At 36.7% G+C, this 27,576-nt stretch overlaps 1 protein-coding gene and 1 long non-coding RNA gene across 2 annotated transcripts; both read right to left on the bottom strand.

The window, feature by feature from the left end:
• Positions 1-1,084: 1,084 nt before the first annotated feature.
• LOC128225830 (uncharacterized) lies at positions 1,085-24,727 on the bottom strand. The gene is made up of 8 exons (XM_052935729.1): positions 24,591-24,727; positions 22,503-22,571; positions 5,864-5,930; positions 5,332-5,544; positions 4,862-5,063; positions 3,728-3,799; positions 2,453-2,539; positions 1,085-2,293 (listed from the first exon to the last, which is right to left on the bottom strand). The coding sequence occupies exons 1-8, from the start codon at positions 24,616-24,618 to the stop codon at positions 1,811-1,813; spliced, it is 1,221 nt and encodes a 406-aa protein (XP_052791689.1). The 5' UTR covers positions 24,619-24,727; the 3' UTR covers positions 1,085-1,810.
• Positions 16,818-21,855, bottom strand: LOC128225835 (uncharacterized). Its single transcript, XR_008259670.1, has 3 exons — positions 21,671-21,855; positions 20,630-20,699; positions 16,818-19,955 (listed from the first exon to the last, which is right to left on the bottom strand). It is a non-coding gene; the product is annotated as an uncharacterized LOC128225835 (long non-coding RNA).
• Positions 24,728-27,576: the final 2,849 nt, after the last annotated feature.

Here is a 27,576-nt window from a genome sequence, read left to right as displayed (position 1 = left end):
GGCTGCAAAATGTAGTATAAATACTGGACGTATGGAGCATGTTTTTTAGACTAAACCAAATTAAACAAGTATGTTAGTGCTATAAAAATGATTTATTAAAAATTATAAAAAGTGATTGTAAAATTGGATGTTTGAAGAATTATAAAAAAGAATATCAATTGTGTTTAGTTCTCATATAAAAATATAAAAGTAACAGCTGTTAAAAGAATTAGTGTGTTTGTTTATTATTTTACAAGTATCGATTTGGTTGAAAACTGTATGTACGTGAAGTTAACGGCCTAGCGGCGTGAAGTTAGCAGCCTAGCGGCCTAGCGGCGTAAAGTTAGCGGCCTGTTTTTATGCACAAATTATCACTCTGAAGCCATTTTCAACATTTTTTTTCAAAAACAGTCGATTAAGCAGTCAGCTATTTCAAAGCATGTAAACATCCATTTTCTTCTAAACAATGATATATTTACTGTTTTTATGCACAAATTATCACTCAGAAGCGTTTTTCAACTCTTTTTTTCAAAAAAGGCCGCTATGTAACTGTATGAATAAAAAACTTAATAACGCATTAACAATGCTTTGAAATAGAGAATAAAATTAGGCCGCCAGGCCGCAAACTTCACGCCGCTAGGCCGCTAGGCTGCTAGGCCGCTAACTTCACGTACATAAAAACTGTCACAACCTTAGAGTTGTCATAACATTGAGGTGGTTTAAAATAAAGTCACCACAACAATCTAATTACACAAATGCGAGAGTTTCAAGATCTTCTATAGTTTCAGCTTCACTTGTTAGTCTAACATTTGTAAGTTCCTCGCTTCAAGTTATCAATTCGTGCTTATAATTCTTGCATTCCAATTTTAGTTGTCAGTATGGCTGTGCAACTCTTGCATTTCAATTTTTATTTCTCAGTATGGCTGTGCAACTCATCGTTTTTTATTTTCCGCCTTATTGGATTCGTTATGCGTCGTTCCATCTTAATTATGTTTCTTTTATTGTTTGAAGAGTATCACTTCTGTAAATAATAGAACTTCCTTTCTTAATTTCTCAGTCATTGGGGAAAGTAACATATCCATCGAGGTTAATTGAATTGAATGAGTCCCGTATTATATTTATTTTTGACATACAAGGCAATTGTTTGAAACAGTGAAATAATATGTTTTAATTCAACGATAAATCTCCGGAAAGCATTTAATAAATGCAATTAAAAACTTGCGTGTCTGTTTGGTCTTAGACTTGTTCTTTAAAATGGGGCCTTCGTAAAGTGTTGGCTGTTGGGCTTGTCATCATAGTTTCCATCCGAAATACCGTGGAGCAAAACGCTCGATTAATCAGTATTGTATCACATTAACTTATGTGTGATTATACATTTAACGAACTTGTCATTTGAAGAGACATGTACACTATCACGTAGAGTGTGTAGTTAACATAATGCAACATTTTCAAGCACTCTGGACAATGTCGAGTCAGAATGTTCAGTCATTGTGTTCTATTTACAACGCTTAAACGGGTAAACCCTCCAAAAGTGAACTATTGTCTGACAAACAACGTGACAAATCTTCCTTAAAATCGCAAATGGTACATATTCTCATTTTGTGTGGTCATATGCAATTGTATAACCATTATTACTTGTAATTGTTCTGTTTTGAAAAACAAAACCCCCTGCACACAGAATAAATCATATAAACATGGAAAAAAATGGTCACATTAATTTGTGCTATTCCAAAAACAAAAATCTTAAGAGACAATAGAATTAACTAAAATTTTTCCTAATTATTTACTACTAAGTGCTACTTGTTTTTGTTTTTTACAAACTATCGGAGGTCTACCACCACACCCATCGGTGGTCATCATCTGATATCACTTTGTCTTCGGCACCTTGAGCAATGCCCTTGGCCAACACCGGTCCGTTCTCGTGCAGATACATCACTGGCCACACGAAAAACTCGACGTATTTCCCTCTCACAGTGTATTCTTTAAAGAGTTCTTTGTTAAACGTCCGTCTCTCTTTAAGATCCGATGTATAAGTCTGGTTGCTGCCATCACCATCAACGTTGGTGGGAATTTGTGCATTCCCCTCATGTGTGAGTAAATCGGATTCTTCTTCATGTTTCGGCTGATAGATTGACTCTTTCTGCGATATGCATGGAACCCAGCCCGGACATTCAATGGCCACCGGTGGATCGTTCGCGTTCATCAGCAAACTCAATTTCACGCAAGTTGCCACGTATTCTTTCATTTGACAACTCGACAAAACAAACTGAAGGCTTTCGAGTTTGCACAAACCACAGAGTAAGGTATACAATTTCTGAAAAGAAAAAAGACATCGTGTTTAACAAATAAACGAAAACCTCTTATATTGAAAAAAATCTAACAGAGAAACTTCTGTAGCATTTACATAAAAACAGATGAAACAGTGAATAAATCCATTATTTTAATCATTCATTCATGAATAGACATGTATTACATTTTCCATTTCCGGAAGAACACGTGGAACGAATAACTTCCTCCTATCTTTTAACGTCTTCTTCACAGCTTGGTTGTTAGGTACATTCTGAAAATAACCATATGGTAACTTGACGTTTATGTTTATTAATGCACCTTTAAAAGTTTAATGTACAGTTACAACTCGTCGCTCAGTCGATATAGATCTCTGATATCTCGATTTTCTGGTCATGACAAACTGGTTTCCCGGTCCCGAATACTATTCCTTATATGTCGTTTATAAAACAAATATGCTTAAGTCGATTTTTATCTTAATTTTTTAGCTATAACGAGGTCATATTTCAGTCCCTGTGGTCGAGTTTCACTGGTGAGGAACAAACACGACGGTTCGTGGCATTTCGCTTTTTTACAGCTCAAGTTATAACAGCTTCAGGGCAAATTACACCAATTCGAAAGTGCCTACTCATTAGAACATGACTTATGTCTTTAAATTGACACATGATAGTGAATCGAAGCATGATTATACCACCTCAGACCATTGGCTACCTTTCGTATCTATAGATTTTGAAGCTGAATGGTTTGTGATTTCAAAAACAGGCTGAACATACTGGATCTACTTTATCTACTTTTTACTGTTTACATTTTCACCTCATTGTTAGGGGAAACTTTTTTCTAAAGTTGTTTAATGTTAAGTACACAAGTGTAGCTTTCTCCTTAAACATGGTGATGGAACACTAGAAATCAGTGTTATCTTGCATGCAAATTGGTCCATTGACTATAGAATATATAGGAAATTTAGTTAGTGGTCTGTGACTTCAATGGTCAAACCGTGGTTACCAAAACATACCAAAATTTAAATCGTTTAACCATTATCGCCACCCGAAAGTAGAAACATTGGATTTTAAACCGTCTTGATAAATGTGGATTTTGAAATTGTCAAAAAAATATGAAAGGACATGGGAGTCATCGTGGACTGAATTACTTTCTGCATGATTTAATATAGTGTGTTTTGGTCATTTTTTTCAAGTGAAATCATGAGGTAGCTCATTTCAATTAAGAATGACAAATAAAAGTGATTTCGAGTGCAAACATGTAAAAACTAACGTTTTTCTTTTTTTTCTTTTTGGCAAAAGCATGATTTTGACTGCGGAAGTGGCTATTTTCAAAGAGCCCTAAAATCTTCATTTTTTACATGTTAATAATGAAGTTTAAAAAACAACAACTAAGAGGTCATCTAAAATATCGTTTAGGGCTTCGTAATTTAATAACCGTATGTACTGTAAATGCCTGAACTTACATCGTCCAAATACCATTTGGAAACTAACTGCCAGTTAGCTTCAAGCTCCGTTTTGCAAAATGTGAATGATACCTGAAAGCATAAGAACAGAATTGGTAGTCAATCTGTGTGAAGGAATTGGTAGTCAATCTGTGTGAGGGAATTGAAGTCAATCTGTGTGAAGGAATTGGTAGTCAATCTGTGTGAGGGAATTGGTAGTCAATCTGTGTGAGGGAATTGGTAGTCAATCTGTGTGAGGGAATTGAAGTCAATCTGTGTGAAGGAATTGGTAGTCAATCTGTGTGAGGGAATTGGTAGTCAATCTGTGTGAGGGAATTGAAGTCAATCTGTGTGAGGGAATTGGTAGTCAATCTGTGTGAGGGAATTGAAGTCAATCTGTGTGAAGGAATTGGTAGTCAATCTGTGTGAGGGAATTGATAGTCAATCTGTGTGAGGAAATTGGTAGTCAATCTGTGTTAGGGAATTGAAGTCAATCTGTGTGAGGGAATCGGTAGTCAATCTGTGTGAAGGAATTGGTAGTCAATCTGTGTGAGGGAATTGGTAGTCAATCTATGTGAAGGAATTCGTAGTCAATCTGTGTGAGGGAATTGGTAGTCAATCTGTGTGAGGGAATTGGTAGTCAAACTGTGTGAAGGAATTGGTAGTCAATCTGTGTTAGGGAATTAAAATCAATCTGTGTGAAGGAATTGGTAGTCAAAATCTTTGTGAAGGAATTAGGTAGTCAATCTGTGTGAGGGAATCGGTAGTCAATCCGTGTGAGGGAATTGGAAGTCAATATGTGTGAGAGAATTGGTAGTCAATCTGTGTAAGGGAATGGGTAATCTGTGTTAGGGAATTGGATTTCAATATGTGTGAGAGAATTGGTAGTCAATCTGTGTAAAGGAATGGGTAATCTGTGTTAGGGAATTGGTAGTCAATCTGTGTGAGGGAATTGGTAGTCAATCTGTGTGATGGAATTGGTAGTCGATGTGTGTGAAGAAATTGGTACTCAATTTGTGTGATGGAATTGGTAGTCAATCTGTGTGAGGGAATATGTTGTAAATACACATGTTTATAGATTTTTTTAACCAAAAGCGCAGCTACTTCACAACAAAAACATACGAAGACAGTGTAGAAATTGTTTGTTTATGTTACCATGAAAACATCGAGCAAGAAGTTAATCATGTGTCTGTCTTTGAACTTCGAACTATCTTCTAATACTGTGTAAAGAGCTGTCCATTCGTTGTCGTACAATTCACTAAACATCTCAGCCAACTTCGTTGGTCTGAACGGATCGTTTAGGTCCGCGATATTCGGATTGTTGTCTCGCAGTTTTACGGACATTAACTCGCTCAATCTGCAATGATACATAACATATTAGGAATGACGTGGTAGATTTTTTTTATATTTTTTTTTTGTGTGTGTGTGTGTGTGTGTGTGTGTGTGCGTGCGTGCGTGCGTGCGTGCGTGTGTGCGTGTGTGTGTTTCTTGAAGCGTTTACAAGACGTTCACTGTGCCAGTGAATGTCTGTAGCTATGTGTAACCAAACTCCTTCATGTATACTTCAGGAACTTTTTTCTGGTGCTCCAGAAATAATTGACATTCATTGAAAATATCCCGCTTACCTTGTTAAAGCTTCTTGTTTTTCCACCTCTGCATGACGTTTGTCCAGTGCAGTTTTTCGATTTTGTTCTTGTAGTTCATGTATCTTGTTGTCTTTATGTTCTATTTCTTCACGCAACCGATGCACTGTTTCGCCTGTTTCATCTCGGTCAATCTTAATACTGCTTAATCGTCTATATTGGTACTCGGGTTTGTTTTTGAATTTCAAACAATCTCTGTTTGAAAACAAAGAAGGTAACACTTTAAAGGATTGCAATCCGACATAGGTTTAATTTTGTATTTAGAGTGATTAATTTCCACACTGTTTAAAATAATGTTTGATGGCATAAAAGATTTACAAACAATTATGTTCGACTGCTGTGTATTTGCTCGTTGTTTTGTTTTCTTTTGATGTTTGCGCTTAAAATGTGTATACGTTCCATGAAGCTAAACAGTGAGGACATTAACTAACATCTGCTTATATAGGTGCTAAGAAATATAATTAAATTATCCTATCTTATATTTTAATAGTTGATATCTTTATAATTATTTTACCTGAGAAACTTGACACACTTGATCAATCGGAACCAGGTAAAAATGATATTCAGGCACTCCCAGCAGTCTGTGGTGAAATATAGTCATAGGTAATAGCCTTCAACGAAAAATCTATAAAGTAACACGAGATGTATATGGTTAAGCCCCTTAAGGATGCACTCTTTCTCCCAAATAACGTACAACAATTAATACAATTGTTTTAATTTACCGAAATGGATGGATACATATATACAAACAAATGGTTCTTATTAAGGATATCGTTTATAGTTTAAAAGAAAGATGCAGAAAACTATGGAGCGGTATTTGGTTCAAAAATGAAATTGGCAATTTGTTAACATTTATATGCTTTATTAATAATTTGTCACAATACATTCCATTCATGTATTGTTCAATTCGTTGTAATAAAGTGTTAAATCGTAATTTATATTTCGTTTTCCGTGTTTCTTGAATAGGCATTGTCTGTTTCTGGCCAGCAAATTTCATGATGTTGCAAACCGCTATATGTGTCTAACGCCAAACGCCAAACCGCAATTACGCTTAACTCGATTTCGATTACGAAACTAAACATGTAAATGTCAACTTATCACTGAAATGTTACTTCGTTTGATTCGATATTGTCTTCATATATTGCAAATTGGAATGTGTCTATTACTTAAGTTCAAACCGCGATACGATAAAACTAAAATTTGAGCAATACGAAACTGAAGATGAGCTTGAAAATGCTAGCTTCAACTAATCACGGAAAGTTACTTCCCCTTACTTTAAAATTGCCATTTATGCTAAGTTGGGACAACAGGGACGATAAAACGATTATCTACAACTGCCCAAATGAACGTATTTATAAGTCACCTTATTACAAATGTGAGTGATATTTTACGTACGAATGTCAAGTATTGTTTCTTTTAGTAATGTTGGCAAACGAAAGTAATAATATATAGTCCATATAAAGGGTCCGCATATAAACGGCCGCGTCATTAGTCAGTCTAAAAATAAAATGCCGTCCATGCTTTTTTGTAATGTTTATATCCAGGCTAAACATCATTTAAAAAAAGCCTGGACGACATTTTAGAATGACTACCGCATCAGAGTCATTTGGCTTTGTTTTTATGCTTGCTTATGCACCAGTAAATTGTAACCATGGCCCCCCCCCCCCCCAGGTCCGTGGGTATACCAGGGAAATTGGCCGTGTTTTTACCTTTCAGGTGGCCCCGCAGTACCGGTTGAATGCGTTGGTTATGCCTTCGCTTTAAATATAGAGGGGAATGGGCCTTACCTAGGGTCCCTGGGATGCGGGACATTTGGCGGGGATTTTACCATCTGTTCGTGCCCACAGGGCAGAGATTTTAGCCGGGGTTGGCTGGACCGAAAGTCAAAGTCCCTGCTATTCCCCAGACCTGGGGGGGCTGTTGTTACAATTGACTGGTGCATTATGTTAAGGTGGAAAGCAACCCTGAACATATTTTCGAGTTAATGTCTTAAAATTGGTATACAATCAAAACAGTATAGGTCTAATTAGAGACTGTTTTTACATTTTCAATATTCGAACAGTTTTGAAGCTACGGGTCATCAAAATATACCATTGACGTCAATATTGAGACATCTTTAATTTTTTTGTGTTCCAACTAAAATAACTGATACTTGCATACTTGATTTTACCGCTATGATATTTCATCCTCAAGTGTGTCCTGTGAAACCCATGGACATGTGTTTATCTTTCTATTAGTTTACATATTTTACTTTAAATGTGTCTAAATGTCAATTTTTGAGTGACTTCAAAAAACGTCAAATGACTGAAGTGGCTGTTTATATGCGGACCCTTTATATGGACAACATTATTTAGTGCAACATTAAGATACTAAGTAGTAACAATACTTGACCTAAGTGCTTAAAATATAGCTCACGTTTGTAATAAGGTGAACTTATACGTTCATTTGGCCAGTAGTAGATAATCGTTACATCGACGCATTGTCCAAATCTCATTTTTAACCAAGGCATCTGGCTCATTGTTTGTGTCTAAAATGTTGATTTCTATCATTTTGGGTACATATAATGAGATAAACAACACATCTGAAGATAATTAATGTCTTTCATATACAAGAAAGAAACAAGGTATGTAGCTTAAAATCACTGTATTTGATGGTAGTGTCCGGTTTTCCTTAAATTGCTTAATCAACATAGAAATTATCCATTTTTCAAAAGGTGACATGAAAAGAGGAGTCAATACTTTTAAAAATGGTATGCAATATGTTGGTATAGCTGTATTGGTTTTAGACAAACAAACCAAATTCAATCATCCCATTCTGTAGTCGGAAACTGTATGTAGCAAATTCCACTTTTCAATGTGTCCCCGTGTAAACAACTACAGAAATATTGATGTGATTTTATGCTTCTGTAAATAGATAATACAATTTCATTTCGAAATATCAGAAAATGACAAACGGCACGATTTTAGGAACAACCTACATGTATTTTAGCAATCGTAACAACTCGGCCATCTCTGGCAAGCTTCGAGATAGACCATGTAAATAGTATTAGGGATATATGAAAGTGTGATGCGGCCGCTGGCAATTAAAACCATTTTCAATCGGTGTAAAGAAGGCCTATTGTAACAACAAGGAAATGGATAGTGTTAAATTAAATGTGCTTGTTTAAGAGAAGAGAATTATTGTAACATCAAAGAATGTCCGCATTTGAATATTTAGATGTTTTTTATACCTGGAGTACACTTTTCCCTCTAGAAAAATGGTGAACACACAAAAAATGTACTTGACAATAATCAAAATGGTCATAAAGTTCATGGTACGCATTAACCAATATATCAGATTAAATGCATGTATGGACTAAATGTCAGCATTTTCTCAACCAGCTTACGATTACCCTATGTAAAGTAAGTTACAAGTCATAGATTGTGTGTGTGTTTTACAGCTTTCCTTGTCATTCAAAAAAACATTACTGTACTACCCGGAATTCTGTTTTAAAAAAACAACATTGATTGCATTGTCCAGTACTCCGTGGGTTGTAATAGTGGGCGTGAGCTTGCCCCCCAGTCAGCTTTATCTGTTGATATCCATGCATGCCTTTGATTCAGCATTATTGGGTTCGGGCTGCAAACTGAACATTTTTGTGTAATAAGTTATGTTGGGTTGGGATAGGGTGGTGACTTGCCACTCAGTTAGCTCAATGAGTAATATACAACGTACCATACAAGTGCGTGGGAGTTTGTCCAAATCTATGTGTTGGCTTAGTTGGCAGAACTTGATTTGTCTTCAAATAGTATTTGATCACGCTAGATCATGCTTCACATAGAGCTCACTTTTCCTTTCAGGCTTTGAGTAAACACTCTCATTAAAAGTTTCCATATACAATATATTTGTCTAAATCAATAATTATTATTCTTAATACATATGAGTAAATTGTCCTTTTTTATTAACAAAACAACAACCAAAACAGTAACTGATAAGATACTCAAGTGAACATTTATTTTTGGTAAATAAAAGCCTAAAACAATATATTTAGCTAGGTTACTAAGCTTTTCATCAATGTTTACCAGACCTTTTTTCAATAACACTTAACAACCTTTTTTGAATAATTAGCCTTTTTAATAGATCATTCCAGTAACTTCCAGATTTGATCAACATGCATATGTCCCTTAATTTTATTTGACAGGCAAAAATGGAGCCATCAGTATGCAATCCAATGTAATATTGATTATAATTTAGGTTTGGCTCCTATTTTTAGCTCACCTGTCACTTTGTGACATGGTGAGCTTTTGTGATCGCCTTTTGTCCGGCGTCCGGCGTGCGTCGTCCGTCAATAATTTACTTAAAAGACATCTCCTCCTTAACCGCTGGGCCAATATTAATAAAACTTCATAGGGATGTTCCTTGGGTGGTCTTCTATCAAAGTTGTTCAAAGAATTCAATTCCATGCAGAACTCTTGTTGCCATGGCAAACAAAAGGAAAAACTTTAAAATCTTCTTCTCCCAAACCACAAGGCTTAGGCCGTTGATATATGGTAGGTAGGATCACAAAATGGTCCTCTACCAAGATTGTTCAAATTATGGCCCTGGGGTCAAAATTGGCCCCGCCCCGGGGGGTCATGGGTTTTTTCTATATGTTTATAGTGAAAACTTAAAAAATCTTCTCCTCTGAACTTACTTGGCCTAGAGCTTAGATATTTGGTATGATTCATCGTCTAGTGGACCTCTACAAAGTTTGTTCAAATTATGGCCCTGGGGTCAAAATTGGCCCCGCCCCGGGGGGTCATGGGTATTCTCTATATGTTTATAGTGAAAACTTCAAAAATCTTCTTCTCTGAACTTACTTGGCCTAGAGCTTAGATATTTGGCATGATTCATCGTCTAGTGGACCTCTACAAAGTTTGTTCAAATTATGGCCCTGGGGTCAAAATTGGCCCCGCCATGGGGGGTCATGGGTTTTCTCTATATGTTTATAGTGAAAACCTTAAAAAATCTTCTCCTCTGAACTTACTTGGCCTAGAGCTTAGATATTTGGCATGATTCATCGTCTAGTGGACCTCTACAAAGTTTGTTCAAATTATGGCCCTTGGGTCAAAATTGGCCCCGCCCCGGGGGGTCATGGGTTTTCTCTATATGTTTATAGTGAAAACTTAAAAAATCTTTTCCTCTGAACTTACTTGGCCTAGAGCTTAGATATTTGGCATGATTCATCGTCTAGTGGACCTCTACAAAGTTTGTTCAAATTATGGCCCTGGGGTCAAAATTGGCCCCGCCCCGGGGGGTCATGGGTATTCTCTATATGTTTAGAGTTAAAACTTCAAAAATCTTCTCCTCTGAACTTACTTGGACTAGAGCATAGATATTTGGCATGATTCATCATCTAGTGGACCTTTACAAAGATTGTTCACATTATAGCCTTGGGGTCAAAATTGGCCCCGCTCCGGAGGTCATGGGTTTTCTCTATATGTTTATAGTGAAAACTTCAAAAATCTTCTCCTCTGAACTTACTTGGCCTAGAGCTTAGATATTTCGCATGATCCATCGTCTAGTGGACCTCTACAAAGTTTATTCAAATTATGGCCCTGGGGTCAAAATTGGCCCCAACCCGGGGGGTCATGGGTTTTCTCTATATGTTTATAGTGAAAACCTTAAAAAATCTTCTTCTCTGAACTTACTTGGCCTAGAGCTTAGATATTTGGCATGATTCATCATCTAGTGGACCTCTACAAAGTTTGTTCAAATTATGGCCCTTGGGTCAAAATTGGCCCCGCCCAGGGGGGTCATATGGGTTTTCTCTATATGTTTATAGTGAAAACTTAAAAAATCTCCCCTCTGAACTTACTTGGACTAGAGCTTAGATATTTGGCATGATTCATCGTCTAGTGGGCCTTTACAAAGATTGTTCAAATTATGGCCTTGGGGTCAAAATTGGCCCCGCCCAGGGGGTCATGGGTTTTCTCTATATGTTTATAGTGAAAACTTCTAAAATCTTCTTCTTTGAACTTACTTGGACTAGAGCTTAGATATTTGGCATGATTCATCGTCTAGTGGACCTTTACAAAGATTGTTCAAATTATAGCCTTGGGGTCAAAATTGGCCCCGCCCCGGGGGTCATGGGTTTTCTCTATATGTTTATAGTGATAACTTCAAAAATCTTCTCCTCTGAACTTACTTGGCCTAGAGCTTAGATATTTGGCATGATTCATCGTCTAGTGAACCTCTACAAAGATTGTTCAAATTATGGCCCTGGGGTCAAAATTGGCCCCGCCCCTGGGGGGTCATGGGTTTTCTCTATATGTTTATAGTAAAAAAAAATCAAAAATCTCCTCTGAACTTACGAGCTTAGATATTTGGCATGATTCATCGTCTAGTGGACCACTATTAAGATTGTTCAAACTTTAGCCCTGGGGTCAAAATTGGCCACGCCCCGTGTTCATAGGCTTAGGTTTTCAATATTTGTATATAATGGAAGAATGTGCAATATATGACAGGTGAGCGATTCAGGGCCATTTGGCCCTCTTGTTAAATTTAATTTCTGTGCAAAGCCCTTTTAAGTGCATTGAGTATTTTGGGAGCCTACACAATCTTTCTGTTTTTTTACCCCTTATTCATGGCTTTAAGTTGCAAAAACAAAATTAAATCTTAATTATAAAAAATGTCCCAGTCTTCACCATAAACTAACAAGAAGAGAACTAAAGCATAACTATGCGACCCACTTATAGATCTTTCTATGCATTTTATTTGTCTAAATAAATTACCGGTCTCTTTGGCAATAACCTTGTGACTCTTTCGTGAGTACTTGGCTTGACCGTATGTTTTTTATTACATTGTTTGAATGTTTTTGATTTGCACAAAACAATGATGATGACACTATGCTTTGCTAAAACCTCAACAAATTTTCTTCAAACAAAAACAAGGAAATTCAGAATAACTTTTTTTACATCATTTAATGATTTTAGAAAATACACCCATACAATCAATAAAATAACAAGAGGGCCATGATGGCCCTAATTGCTCACCTGAGTAAAAGAGTTTAACCGTTGTAATCAATATAGCTTGATATTTGTTTTCAAAGAATATTGAAAAAGATACTGATCAAACATGTTGCCTGGATAATTGTTGTGTATTTAACTTCAGCCAATAGCGACACCTCTTGCTGATAAGCCACGCCTCTGTACTACTACATGCTGCATGCTATCACAGTAGTTTAATTCTCAATGACTGTTCTCAAGTACTAGTAATAAACCGTAAAACTGTTGTTATTTCTTTTTGTAAACACAACATATTGGCGACGAGGATGTTTAACTAAAATGTACTATTATTTCGGGAATTTTATCCATTTGTGCATGAAATTCTGGATAATAATTAAGATGGCGAACTCGGGTTTAATTGGAACTTCAAACGCATTCAACCGTGACAGTGAATCATGGATTTCATATGAGGAGCGTTTGGAGATGTACTTTGTAGTAAATAGTATTGGGGACGAGAAAAAGGTTGCCGCTTTATTAACTCTGTTGGGGGAGAAGACATATGCATTGTTGAGAAACTTAACGTCACCCCAAAAGCCAGCAGAGAAGACGTACCAGGAACTTTGTCAATTATTGAAGACACAGTTATGTCCCAAACCTCTGGTGATTGCGGAACGGTTCCGTTTTCATAAACGTAATCAGGCGACAGGTGAATCTATTTGTTATTTCACAGCCGCAATAAGGAGATTAGCAGAACATTGTGAATTCAATGATAATCTCGAAAACACATTACGTGATAGGTTTGTTTGTCGGTTGAAGGATGAAGCGACACAACGTAAGCTATTGTCAACGGCTGACTTAAGCTTGAAAAAAGCAATTGAAATCGCCACTGCGATGGAAACAGCTTGCAAAGACGCAGCTGAATTACATTATACGGCATCAGGAAGTTCAAATTTAAACAAAATAGGAAAGAAGCCACCGAGTAAATGACAATACTGTAAAGACATGACATTGAAGCCACAACAAAAAGGGAAATATTCCAATACACGGTGCATACATTGTGGTAAATCAAACCACCAGTCTGACAAGTGTAGACTAAAGAATGCAATTTGCCATAGTTGCAGTGAAAAGGGACACATTAAGACTGTCTGTCCAAACCCCAGAAATGTGAACATAATTGACGAAACGAAAAATGACAGTGTGTATGTCATAAACAAAGTGACCAGCGAAAGAACATCGAGAATTCTCCTATATCCAGTCATCAATGAAAAACAGGTTGAAATGGAACTAGACACTGGGTCTGCAGTTACCATTATTTCAGAACAAAACATAAAACAATTGTTTGGAAATATCAAACTGGACAAACCCTATTGTAAGCTACACTCATATTCTGGGGAAACAATACAGCAAGTAGGATCTGCAGTAGTGAGTGTTGACTACAACAACCAAACGAAGGATTTAAGGCTTTGTGTAGTGAAAGGCAACAAACCATCCTTATTTGGGAGAGACTGGTTGAGTGAGATTAATGTTGACTGGACTAGCGTTATGCGCGTCAATAACATTGAATTACAAAAAAAATTGTTTTGCGAATATGATGAATAGATATGAGTCTGTATTCAGCGATGGTATTGGTCACGCTAAAGGCTTCAGTGCGAAATTAACGCTGAAAGACGATGCCACACCCAAGTTCATGAAGGCAAGGTCGGTTCCGTTTTCAATGAAACCAAAAATCGAGAAAGAACTTGACAACCTTGAAAGACACGGGATAATAACGAAAGTAAATACCAGTGAATGGGCTACACCAATCGTACCTGTTTTCAAATCAACGGGAGATGTCAAGATTTGCGGAGATTTCAAGGTCACGGTCAACCAGGCGCTGAAGGTTGACAAGTATCCACTTCCACGTGTTGATGACATTTTCGCTAATCTGTCACAGGGACAAAAATTCACGAAACTGGATTTACGCCAGGCGTACCTACACTTGGAGGTCGACGACGACAGCAAGGAGTTACTGACAATCAATACACATCGGGGACTATACCGCTATAACTGGTCTGTGTATGGAATTTCCTCACTTCCAGCGATATGGCAGCGCACAATGGACACAATACTTCAGGGAATTCCGGGAGTACAGTGTATACTGGATGACATGATTGTCACAGGGGACAGTGATCAATCGCACTACGAAAACCTTGAAAAAGTGTTATCATGCTTGAGTGATTATGGATTAAAAGTTAACAAAGATAAGTGTCAATTCTTTCAGGACAAGGTTACATATTGTGGTCATGACATTGATAAAATAGGATTGTGGAAATGTAATGACAAGATTCAGTCGGTGCTCGACACACCTGTACCACATGATGTAACTTCATTGAGGGCTTATCTTGGGGTTTTAAACTACTATCACAAATTTCTGCCAAATCTTGCAACCGTTGTATGTCCGTTAAACGCACTTCTCCAGAAAAATCAAAAGTATAAATGGTCAGATGAATGTAACAGGGCGTTTAATGATTCGAAGCGCTTGATCACATCAGAGCCCGTGCTAACACATTACAATCCGGAACTTCCGGTACGGCTCGCAACGGAGGAATCCCCAGTCGGTATTTCCGGTATATTGTCACATGTTATGCCGGACGGCTCCGAAAGGCCAATAGCATTCGCGTCGCGTTCCTTGACAAAGACGGAACGTAAGTATGCGCAAATAGACAAAGAAGCGTTAGGGATTTACTGGGCAGTAAAACGTTTTTACACGTATTTGTATGGCAGACATTTCACTCTAGTGACAGATTGCCAGCCGCTCACTTCAATTTTTAACCCTGGTAAAAGCATACCGGTTACCACTGCGGCACGTGTTCAAAGATATGCGTTATACTTGTCGGGATTTCATAACGATGTTGAGTACAAGAATACTAAGCGACATACGAACGTAGATGGCTTGTCTAGATTGCCGGCGCCGCACACCGCCGAAAATTATGACAATGATATTGAAGAAGTGTTTTACACCTCTCAAATTGATCAGTTACCGGGCACAAGTTCTCAGATTCGCAGAGAAACTCAGCGCGAGCGTTTGTTATCGCGTGTTTTCAGTTATGTAGAAAACGGCTGGGACGAAAAGCTTAAGGACCCTCTGTTGAAAAGCTATTTCTCGCGTAGGAATGAACTCGCAATTCATCATGGTTGTTTGAGGTGGGGAAACCGGGTAGTAATTCCAATCAAATTACGGTCTAAGGTATTAGACACAGTTCATTCAGGGCATCCTGGGATTGTCAAAATGAAAGGACTGGCTAGAAGATACATATGGTGGCCCGGTATTGATAGTGACATTGAATCTCTGGTCAAAAGATGTAATGGGTGTCAGATGGAACAAAGACAGCCAGCACATGTTTACCTACATCCGTGGGAATGGCCGAGTTCCAGCTGGGAACGAATACACGTCGATTTTTCTGGCCCATTTTTAGGACGAATGTTTATGGTAATTGTCGATGCACATAGCAAATGGCCAGAAGTTATAGAAATGAAATCGACTACTGCCTAACGCACGATAAATGAATTGCGAATTATATTCTCAAGATACGGTCTTCCGAAACAATGCGTTACAGACAATGGACCTCAATTCATTTCTGATAGTTTTGCAAAATTCATGCAAAGTAATGGCATAATGCATATCAAAACAGCCCCAGCAAAACCATCAACAAATGGTCTCATTGAAAGGTTCAATGCTACATTTAAATCTGCTATGCTAGCTATGGATGGCGAAACTGACGATTTCGGCTTGAAACTCAGTAATTTTCTATTATCATACCGCACAGCTGTGCATTCCACAACCAACGAAACACCGTCAAAACTATTTTTCAGTCGAAAAATTAGGACTAGGCTCGATTTGCTCAAGCCGGACACAAAGCAATGTGTTCAAGACAAACAAATGAAATTGTCATTAGCAGGAAAACAAACATTTAGGGAGCTTGTGTTAGGTCAAAGAGTACTTGCGCGCGATTATAGGCCGAGCGTGAAAGAGAAATGGGTTACAGGGATGGTGGTATCAAGGGATGGCCCCTTGATGTATAAAGTACTTGTTGGAAATGCCACATGGAAACGACACATTGATCAGTTACCGCCCACAGAAATAGAACAAAGTCAGGCTCAAACTGAGATACCAGAGTTAACAGGATCAATGCCATTAACTCGCGGTCAGGGGTATTTCAATACACTACCCGATTCACAACATTCAGAGCAATTAGCCCCAGATGTTAGTAATAATAATGAACCGCCCCAGGTCGAAGAACGTCGTTATCCACAACGCGATAGGCACCCGCTGGAAAGATTAGCGTATAATTAGAGAGTACCCGTCAAGAGGCATTGTAAATTAATGTGCTTAATTAAATGACGCTGGAGAAGTGTTGCTAATTTATAGCTGCTATTTATGATTAATTTTATCAAATAAAGATCAATTAATTTAATATCTTTACAAAATGTGTATTGTTTATCAATGATCGCATGGTTGAAACAATATTTTTATGATGAAAAACATAAACAGTTTAAAATATTATGGGAATATTTTATTGATATATATGATGTTATGACATCATATTTGAAAGGGGAGAACTGTTGTGTATTTAACTTCAGCCAATAGCGACACCTCTTGCTGATAAGCCACGCCTCTGTACTACTACATGCTGCATGCTATCACAGTAGTTTAGTTCTCAATGACTGTTCTCAAGTAGTAGTAATAAACCGTAAAACTGTTGTTATTTCTTTTTCAATGACAGGACTTGTCACAGTTGCCTTCACACTGACAGGACTTGTCGCAGTTTCCTGCACACTGACAGGACTTGGTGATTGACTTCACACTGACAGGATTTCATTCAGTTGCCTGCACACTGACGACTTCATGATTGACTACACACTGACAGAATTTGGTTCTCATATCTGCATACTGACAGGATTTTGTTCAGTTGCCTGCACACTGACAGGACTTGATAATTGACTGCACACTGACAGCAATTGGTAAAGATACCTGCACACAGGCAGGACTTTTTTCAGTTGCCTGCACACTGACAGGACTTTGTTCAATTGCTGCACACACACAGGACTTCGTTCCATTGCCTGCACACTAACAAATCTATGTTAAATTGCTTGCACACTGAAAGAGTTTTAAGTATAGATACACAAACAACAAACAGTGCACCATCCAATAAAATCAATAAACAAATATCAGAACACATTCAGCACCTTCCACTACTATCTTTGCTTCTTCCATCTATGTCAACATCACCTTCCTTCACATGTTCAAAACCAAATTTTCTTTAAATCCATAAAGGCTTATTCACTATTCACACAGAAGATAAGATTGTAGCTTAGAATAATCTACATGAAGTTCAATGGGAAAGTCTGATTATTAAATTCATTATTTAGTAAAAATGAAATTCCTTCTTTTGGCCTTTTTTGTTGTTGTTGATCAATCATGATCTTTGGTGTATCTTTGTAGAGGGTCACTTAAGGAAGCTTTCTGTAAAGTTTAATAGAATTTGGACTGGTGGTTTTAGAGGAGATGTTTTTTCAAAGCAAAATATGAAGTTAGCCATTTTGTTGTTGCTGCTGTAATTGTTGTTGTTGTTGATCAATCGTGACTCCTTGTTGTATTTTTATAGAGGGTCACTCAAGGAAGCTTCTTGTAAAGTTTCTTTGAATTTAGAGTGGTAGTTTCAGAGGTTTTAAGCAAAACAGAAAGTCAGACATTTTGTTGTTGTTGTTGTTGATCAATCGTGATCCTTTGTTGTGTTGTGGTCACCTAAGGAAGCTTCCTGGGAAGTTTCATTGAACTTGGCCAGGTAGTTTCAAAGGAGAAGTTATTAAGCAATTGTTGACGGATGGACTGACTGACGGCCGGACGCCGGACAAAGGGTGATCACAAAAGCTCACCTTGAGCACTTCTTGCTCTGGTTAGCTAAAAATATAACATATAATCCCTTGTTATTAAAAATAGAAAAACTAAAAATAGACAATACACTGTTCAACGGAAAGGGAGACCATAGAGCAAGGTTTGCTGCCCTTGCTTAAGATTAAACTTCACATAACTATCAAGATTTTAACATCAGATTTTTGTTGTTGATCAATCGCGACCCCCTTGTTGTATTTTTGTACAAGGTTACCCTAGGAAGCTTCCTGTTAAGTTTCATTGAATTGGGACAGGTAGTTTTAAAGGAGATGTGTTTTTAAGCAAAACAGGAAGTTGGCCATTTTGTTGTTGTTGTTGATCAATCGTGACCCCTTGTTGTATATTTGTAGAGGGTCACCCAAGGAAGCTTCCTGTAAAGTTTCATTGAATTTGGAGTGGTAGTTTCAAAAGAGATGTTTTAAAGTAAAACAGGAAGTCAGCCATTTTGTTGTTGTTACTGTTGTTGTTGTTGTTGTTACTGCTGATCACTCATGACCCCTTTTTGTATTTTGTAGAAGGTCACCTAAGAAAGATTTCTGTAAAGTTTCATTGAATTGGACTGGTAGTTTCAGAGAAGCTGTTTTTTAAAGCAAAACGGGATGATGGACAAAGACCGATCACAATAGCTCACCTTGAGCACATCCTGCTCTGGAGAGCTAAAATTGTATCAGTAAAATCACAAGTCATGTTATGTGCGTTAAATTCAACTTAATAAAGAAAATGAATATTAGTTGCAGTAAGCAATGCTCGTCACTTCTAATAAACATTCTAACAGACTGAAAAACAAATCAACACAAATGGAAAAAACTGTTTGAAGGTCAGCAAGTATCTTATTTTAAACTTAATCATTTCAGCTAGATTGCTACGCAAGCTGAAAGCTTGCATAATCACCCTCAAGTCTGTTGCCTTAGTAGAAACTAGTACAGACATCCTTTTTCTGAGGCCATCAGAAAGTATCTCGGTGGGGCTTGAACCGTCAACCCACAACCTTGGATTTGAGACTGACACCCAGGCTTATCCTCTAGACCACATTCACCTTTTCACATTTTAAAGAGCCCAATTTACAATATGGCATGTGCCCTATTAGGACTTTCTGAAGTATTTTAAATTGAACTAAACAAAATCGTTCTTTTGTATTTGGTCTGCCAATTCCATCTGTTTCTGTTTTTATAGTTATCTTCTCTCCTTCTTATGAAAACCGTTTTAAGCGTAGATGAATCCTTTACCACACAGTTGAATAATATATATAAATATGCACTTTCCATTGTGAAAAAAGATCCACAGTGAAGAAATATGTGTCTGGATAAAATGTAACGTTCACTCAAATACTCTGAAAAATATATTTAACTATTTAAAAGTTGCAAGAGGGTTACCACTGAGTTGCACTACCAAGCATAATTAAGGAGTCTGGCTCTATCTAGGTTGTTAAGTAAATGTCCAGCTTTGGATTGTTTTGCTTCAGGCATCAAGGGTTTAATTATACTTTTTGTATTTACTAATCACAAGCCAACAGTTGACTATTATCTGCAACTTCACATCAGTATGTAAGTCATCAAATATCAAGTTGTTCCACTAAACATGTTGTTCCACTTTGTTTCCATCTTGTACTTATTTTCCCTTCCAGGTTGGTTTTGCAGTTGTGTTACATGTTTTCCATGTATTGCAGGTCAATCCTCAGTACAATGGCATATTTGATTACATTCCTGTGTCTGGAATAAAAATCATAAAATACAACAGAAATAATAGGAATGAGAATATCAGATCAATTATTTTTAAAGCCTGTATAATAATATACATAGAAATTATTCAAAAACTATTAAGTGCCACACCATTTTAAGGCTGCATCCTCACAGATTTACTGTTCTGACACCTCTTTTATTTTTGTCTTTTAACAAGCAAATGTTTAGAAAGTTATATTAGACTGCTGACATAATATCAGATCACAGCCTTTTATATTCAAGATTAAAAATTTGGCATAAATCCTTCAATTTAGTCATATAAGGTCACACATAATATGACAGATTTCAATTGTTTGGAAAACTGCTGAAAATATCATTTTTCCATATTGCTTTAAGCCATCTATTTGTATACATTTAATTTAAATATTCACTTCCCCTACTACTTTGATATCAATTGAAAGGCTTTTGAGATACAACCAAGAAGAAGTGTCAATCTGTGAGAGAGCAGCTTTAAGCTTTGGACCAAATTTAAGAATTGATGTAAAATGAAATTGTTATCATGTTGAAATTCCAATACAATGTTGATATAACCATCATTCTTTGTTGATTAATTGTACAAACATGCAAGTACATTTTGGTTAAAAACAGTAGGGTACTTAATTGTTGAATAATTGTCCGAATTTTGAAAAAAGCACAACCATTACCCCATCTGCCATTTTTCATCAGAACAAGCCAGTAATTCAAAGCCGGTCGCACCACTGGTACCATACTGCCCTTTGAAAATAACATTGATTGAAATTTAAATGTCTGCAATATTCATTGACACAGCAAAAATGTCAGCATCTTTCAATGTTTCTGCATCACCACCAACGGTTGATATTATAGAATTTAACCTTGAAAAAAATGTGTGCTGGTTTTTGTGTTCAAACCCATTTTGCTAGACCACTAGCATGATGATCTAATTTATTTTGAGAGCTATATTAGTGAACAGGCATCCAATTGTGCCATTACATTGAGCTCTCAGTTAACATTCTACAACTTTGATGAATAAATGTATTTAACTATGTCACTAACAGTCAAAGATTATATTTGGAGAAGAGGTATGTTTTAGCACGGACATATAAACCAAACATCTATGGTTAAACTTAAAGAAAAGTAAATTTTAATGATAAAAAATAAAGTTTGTAAAAACACTGTGCACCAGTCAATTGTAACCACTTTGACTTTCGGTCCAGCCAACCCCGACTTAAATCCTCGCCCTTTGGGAACGAACAGATGGTCAAATCCCCACCAAATAACCCCGCACCCCAGGGACCCTAGGTAAGGTCCATTTCCCACTATATTTAAAGCGAAGATAAAACCACCGCACCCGGCACTGCAGGGCCACCTGAAAGGTAAAAACACGGCCCATTTCCTAGGCTATCGCCAGCAAACCCCCAGACCTGGGGGGGCCGTGGTTACAATTGACTGGTGCATTATAAGAAAGTCTTACCTAGTATCAATCTAAGTAAAGTCAGATTCAGACTTATTTGTATTTCAAAGAAATCAAATTAAGTGTTTGTGTTCTTAATTTTGCCAAGTTGGTCACTCAGAGCTCAAAAAATATTATTTACTATCTCAGGATCTGTCAATTGGAAGCAGACTTAACCCCACCCACTAAAAATAAAAGACATTTCCATTTAGTCTCTCCTTGGGGCACTTTTTAGATTTTAATAAAATATATCGGGTAAAAAAATAACACTTACACACAAATAAGTGGTAATAGTTCTCCCCTCATCCTGTCTTTGGTCTAACATATCGCTTGGTTGATTGAACATCTCTTTGGTCGGCCATGATGGACTATTTTCAATAACCCGTATTATTTCCGAGGCCAATTCCTGTTTGATACTGGCCGAGGTATTTTAGGAACTCAATGAGCCAGATGCCTGTGATTTCCACCATAGTGCAAATGGCAATTTCAAAGTAAGGGGAAGTAACTTTTCGGTGATTAGTTGGATCAGTTTCGTAATCGAAATCGAGTAAGGCGTCCGTATTGCGGTTTGGCGTTTAGAGTTAGACACATAGCGGTTTGTAACATCATGAAATTTGCTAGCCAGTTACAGACAATGCCTATTCAAGAAGCATGGAAAACGAAATGTAAATTACGATTTAACACTTTATTACAACGAATTAAACAATACATGAATGGAATGTATTGAAACAGATTATAAATAAAGCATATAAATGTTGACAAATTGCCAATTTCATTTTTGAACCGAATACCGCTCCATAGAAAACACGGTATTTCTACATTATGAGGTTATATTTGATCACTGTAAATCTTTGAGCAATCACCAGTCAATTAATATTTGTTTCATTTTCAGCTATTTAATACACAGAGAGTCTACCTGTACAATCTTTTTATCAGTAATTAATATTTCCATAAATGCATTATTTAGTTAGTAGTTAAAAGGTTTATTACTCAAAGTATATGTCTGTTAAACATATATATGTTTGTATCGATTTTTAATACGAGAGTCACTTTAAAAGATGTTCTTTTAAAAAGCGGTTTTACAGTCGCAAACCTCTCGTACGTACCTGTCCAAAATACCCCTCTGTCACGTATCATTTTGACTTTTTTGTAGAGAATGTAGACATACCGGCCAACTAAAACATAAATGTATTAATTTACAGCAACAAAATAATGAATTTAAGTAACTTGTTCATCCTCAATGCCAATTAAAGACTAGCCATGGCTTTCGACCAAGCTATTTGCCCCGTTGTAAGTTAAAAGGGTTGACGCCTGTGTTGAAAATGTTCATATACAATAAATGTCCATACAAAACTTCGTGTATTTGTAACAAGTTTGTCGTCATTTAATTTTGTTTTCACAAACAAAGTACGTAACAATTACCGCAGGAAATTCTCCCAATTGTTACCATTTCCATCCCTAGTTCAAATCACAGACGGCAGTTACGTTGACAGGACCAACTGTATTTGACATGCCCCCCCCACACACACACACACAAAAAAATAAAATAAAAAATAAATAAATAAAATAATAATAATAATAGAGGATATTTGTTTATTTCAGTGCAAGAACGTATTTTATTTCACGAGTGTCATAGAAAAAAATATTTTACAAATGTAGTTTTTCTATGATCACGAGTGTGAATATGATCTTACACTGAAATAAACAAATTTTCTGTTTCTTTTATGCTTATTTTCGGAGTTTTATTTAAAAAAAATATTTCTGAATTACCCCCTTTTTTGAAAAGATTGGGTTTTTACGCCGCTACCCGTGGGGCGCCCCTCATGCAAAATCATAGCGGTCAACTTTTCTATTTTCGGTTTGCTGAAAAATAGTTCTCTGCTATTCATTCTTATAGTTTAATATTCGCTCGTTTTTTAGTGCAACAGTAAACAATGAAGTTATATAAGTGCACATATATTCCAAAAAAATAATAAAAACACTTTTATTTTAAGTAGGCCATGTATAAAAAACAAAATTACTGCGCCGCTAATTTAGAATGAAAATTTGGAAGGTCAAATGTGAAAGCAAAACAAATGCGGTTACTCATTAGATTTTAAATATTTTTCTTAGTTTAAGACTGCATGTGTTTCAAAGTAAATTAATATTCAGTCATCTTACTGTCAGAGACCAGTCTGTTTCAGGTTTGTTTTCCAGATAAAGATTGAACTACGCTAGTTTGTTGACAAATTTTTAGGTGTGGGTGGGGTAAAAATATCGGATTATCTGTAAATTGTTGCGTGAATTTTTCGGGACGCTCATTTTACTTACTACACCGATCAAACAGTTCAAAATACATTTGAACGATGATATAAAATTCTATTTATGTTCGAACAGTTGTTTTTGTATGTAATTTGTTTGGTATGAAAGCAAATGTTCGAACATTCAGCTTCAAAGATCAAGAAAATGTTTGAAAAACGGAATAACCGGTAATAAACGGTAAGTTGTGAATTTCCAAATATATATTTATTTAAATTTATAAAACATTATTTTTTTAGACATTTTTTTGCCAACATTTACTGGTTCAAAGTCCAGTGCTTTGTTTTGATCAAGGCAAGTAACTACAAAGGAATTTAAAAGTAGTTCTGAAAGTTGATATTTTCACTCCTTATTTTGCAGTGAAAATACCAAATTGATATTTTTCACTGTTGTTATTTCACTGTTTAAACCCCATATTTCATCGATAAGCATGAAATAAATAAATATACAAATTAAATAATAATAATAATAATAATAATAATAATAATAATAATAATAATAATAATAATAATAAAGAATTAAAACATAAGAAAAAGAATGATTGGAACATGATCATTAATCACAAAAACCTATATATCAATAAAAATGTCGATGAAAAGAAAATTATGTATCTATCTATGTATCCATCCATCCATCCATCCATCAATCCATCCCACCATCCATCAATCCATTCATGTTCCATCCATCCAACCAAAAAAAACAACACCCAACCAAAAACCAACCCACCCAAGAAACAATAGTTTTATAAACCGTTTCGTACTGTCATGCTAGCTACCTTCAACAAACAAACAAATCAGCATGTTTTATACAATATCTTGAACATTCACATATCTCATCTATAGGTAGAGAGCGCTTGAACGTTAGTAATACTAATAAAGATAATATATCATTCAAACCTGGACTACATAGGATGATGCATCTCATGTCCACTGTGGAATCTGTATTGGAAAAGGGTAGAGTCTAATAGTTATGCCCTGTCGGTCCCATTTAGTAAATCGAAAGAGGAAGTAAATTACATTTCTACTTCAGTGAACCCGAGCCATACTGATTACTTCCCTTTGAGATAACAAGTATAAATTTATTGAGCTATGATCCCAAACTGATAATATTGGCAGGGGCGTTCCTGGGCTATTTTGAGGTATACGCCCTGGGGAGGTTGGAGGAGGGTGTGCCCCCCCCCCCCCCTCTTGCAGGTGCGGGTACGGGAAAAAATGTATTTTGGGGCGCTCGCAGAGTAAATTACAGTGAAATCATTAATTATCTATTCGTAAAAATCAAAAATACATGATTAAAAATTATTATAAATGTGTTCGTCAGTTGTGTATAGTCTAGCCCTCACCCGGGTAAGGCCAAGGGTTCGATTTTTAGTCCATTTTCCCCCCTAAAAACCTTTTTTATTTTTTCAAGTCCTTATTTTCATTTAAACGCACTGACGTATAGGCGTATGGGCAGGTACGCCGCTGATTGGGGAGAGGCATTTGATGTGTAATGCATTTATTTTAAATCTATATTTACACAATATACACCAACAAGCTCTCCTTTGTATGACACAGGCTAAAGTCGGACAATTGACGGGGAAATTAAAGTCATAAACAGTTCACCATACGGCGTGTGGCCTTTAAAACAATTATTTTTTCTTCGGCGGATTCTAGTCGCAAGAAATTCGAGCGACCGTGTTACATAAAAATAAAAACTGTTTTTCATTAAGTTAAAAACTAGGACCGGATAAAGTCGAAAGCAGTTGGAAATTGGCAGCCAGTTAACAGTTGGCAGCCAGCTGGCAGCCTGTAGCCAGTTAACAGATGACAGCCAGCTGACAATTGGCAGCCAGTTAACAGTTGGCAGCCACTATATTTTAAAACAAAACACACATAGGGTTAGGTTAGTGTTACGGACACGAAGTTTTACTTTGGATGTTTATAAAACTGCCAGTGACATGATAATATTGTTTTTGTTGTTACATCGATGTATTTTGTGCAATTAGAAACTGTCGCTTTAGAATAAAAAAAATGCCATTGTAATCAATATCGAAGTTATATAAAATATATCATGTATCTCTTTAATATCAGCCCGGAAGGTTTGACAGATAACTGTCTGGATGGATTTATAGACACTGTTTGTTCACTGCAATGGTTATTAAAACAGATTCAAATCGAATTAGAAACGGCGAAATCACTACCCTATCAACGTTACGCCCATACCTACTTGTCGGCTAAAATGCAAAACTTTCAACGCCCGAGTATCGGGTAAAATGCAACTCTTTCAACGGTCCCTGGTATCGGCTTAATTGCATCTCGTTCAACTCCACCTGGTTACGGCTAAACTGCAATCCTTTCAACGCTCCCATTCACTGGTTAAATTAAACTTCCTTAGTACCGGATAAAATACAGCACTTTCAACAAACAAGTACCGGCTAAAATGCAACTCTTTCAACGCCCCTTTTTGCCGGTTAAATTGCCGGTTAAATTGCAACTCTTTCATTGTTCGCTTATACTGGCTAAAATCTAATACTTTCAACGCCCCCCTTGGACCGGCTAAAATGCACCTCCTTCAACGCACCCCCCTACCATTTACCGCCTAAAATAAAACACTGTTTATGCCCCCCTAGTACCGGCTGAATTGCAATTCTTTACTGTGGACGAATGAAGTCAAAGACAAAAATATAACAAGCATTTTCATTTGACAGTTTATGCCTTATCGTAGTTTAAATATTAATTGATATGGTCTAAAATAGCAGCCTTAAACAATGCAGAAAAAGTATAACACTGAATTCAAGAAGAGATAGCTTCTTATTAGGGTTTTCCTATGGGTCATTGCACAGCTGCAATGGTGTTTAGGTTAGAATACACAATTGATTGTTAAGATCGGAATCTTGCCACCATTTCCAACGCTGATCAATAGCAATGTTCTCTTTGGCACCTTGAGCAATGCCCTTTGCTAGCAGGTATACCACTGGCAATACCTAGAACTTCACGAATTCTCCTTGTTTGCGTTTACTTTTTAAATAAATATTTGCTAAAATTTGCGCTTCCCTTGTTTTCGTGAAGGTAGCATTGCTCTTTTAACTTTGCACATCCCTAGATTTCCATCAGACTGTGCAATATTTTTATCCTTTGTTCCTTCGGTTGAGTCGCATCGTTTTGCCTTAAGCTGGTCACACAAAACCCAGCTGGTACAGGAAATTACCACCGGAGGTCCGTTTGCAGTCATCAGCACACACAGCTTTATGCAAATCGCCACGCACTGTGCGAAAGTACTGGTTTACAAAATCGAACACAGCGTCTCGCGGCACTTTTAAACGGTCAACAGTTTGGAAATAGGGCTGTCCGGGCATCTTTAAGACTCTTCTTTACTTAATAGTTGTTGCGTAAACAATAAGTGATATAATGCACAGATTTACGATTCAATTTGAAATGCTGCGAACAAAATAATTTCAGATTTTTTTTACAAAGTCTAGTTCAAAATTTTAAATATATTGTATAAGAACAGGTATTATTTTAGAGACTTTAACACCGTCGGCTAATGCGCTTTGGTATAGGTGCGACATATTCCCTTGCTCGGAAATGGCCACGTCCTCAACCCCATGTGTGTCCCAGAGCATAGGGACCTCGCTTGGGAAATTCAGTGTACCTCTGATATGAAAGTGTTTCATACGCCTGATTATGACATTTTTAACCTCATTACAATAATTACAAGATTGATAAATAGTGTAAAACAAGAGCTGTTTGTCAAACATTATAACCCTCCTGAGGGCCATGTTTTTAAGAATATTTAGACAATTGAATGAAATATGCATGGACCGAAAAGACAGCTGATTTGTCATTGACATTGGATGCATTTGAGGCAGTTTTAAGATTTTGATCATTCAAAGTCTGAGGATTG

The sequence above is a fragment of the Mya arenaria genome, chromosome 3, assembly GCF_026914265.1.
Source record: "Mya arenaria isolate MELC-2E11 chromosome 3, ASM2691426v1".
Classification (NCBI taxonomy): domain Eukaryota; kingdom Metazoa; phylum Mollusca; class Bivalvia; order Myida; family Myidae; genus Mya; species Mya arenaria.
Note: the sequence above shows the minus strand (reverse complement) of the source record. Positions and strands in the feature narration are given on the sequence as shown.

Excerpts from the sequence above, each read along its gene's own strand:
- LOC128225830 (XM_052935729.1), bottom strand. The coding sequence starts at position 24,618 with ATGAGATGCATCATCCTATGTAGTCCAG. Across the intron at positions 22,572-24,590 it reads CATCATCCTATGTAGTCCAG|TTGGCCGGTATGTCTACATT; the intron begins GTTTGAATGATA and ends TTTATGTTTTAG. Across the intron at positions 2,540-3,727 it reads CCAAATGGTATTTGGACGAT|AATGTACCTAACAACCAAGC; the intron begins GTAAGTTCAGGC and ends GGTTATTTTCAG.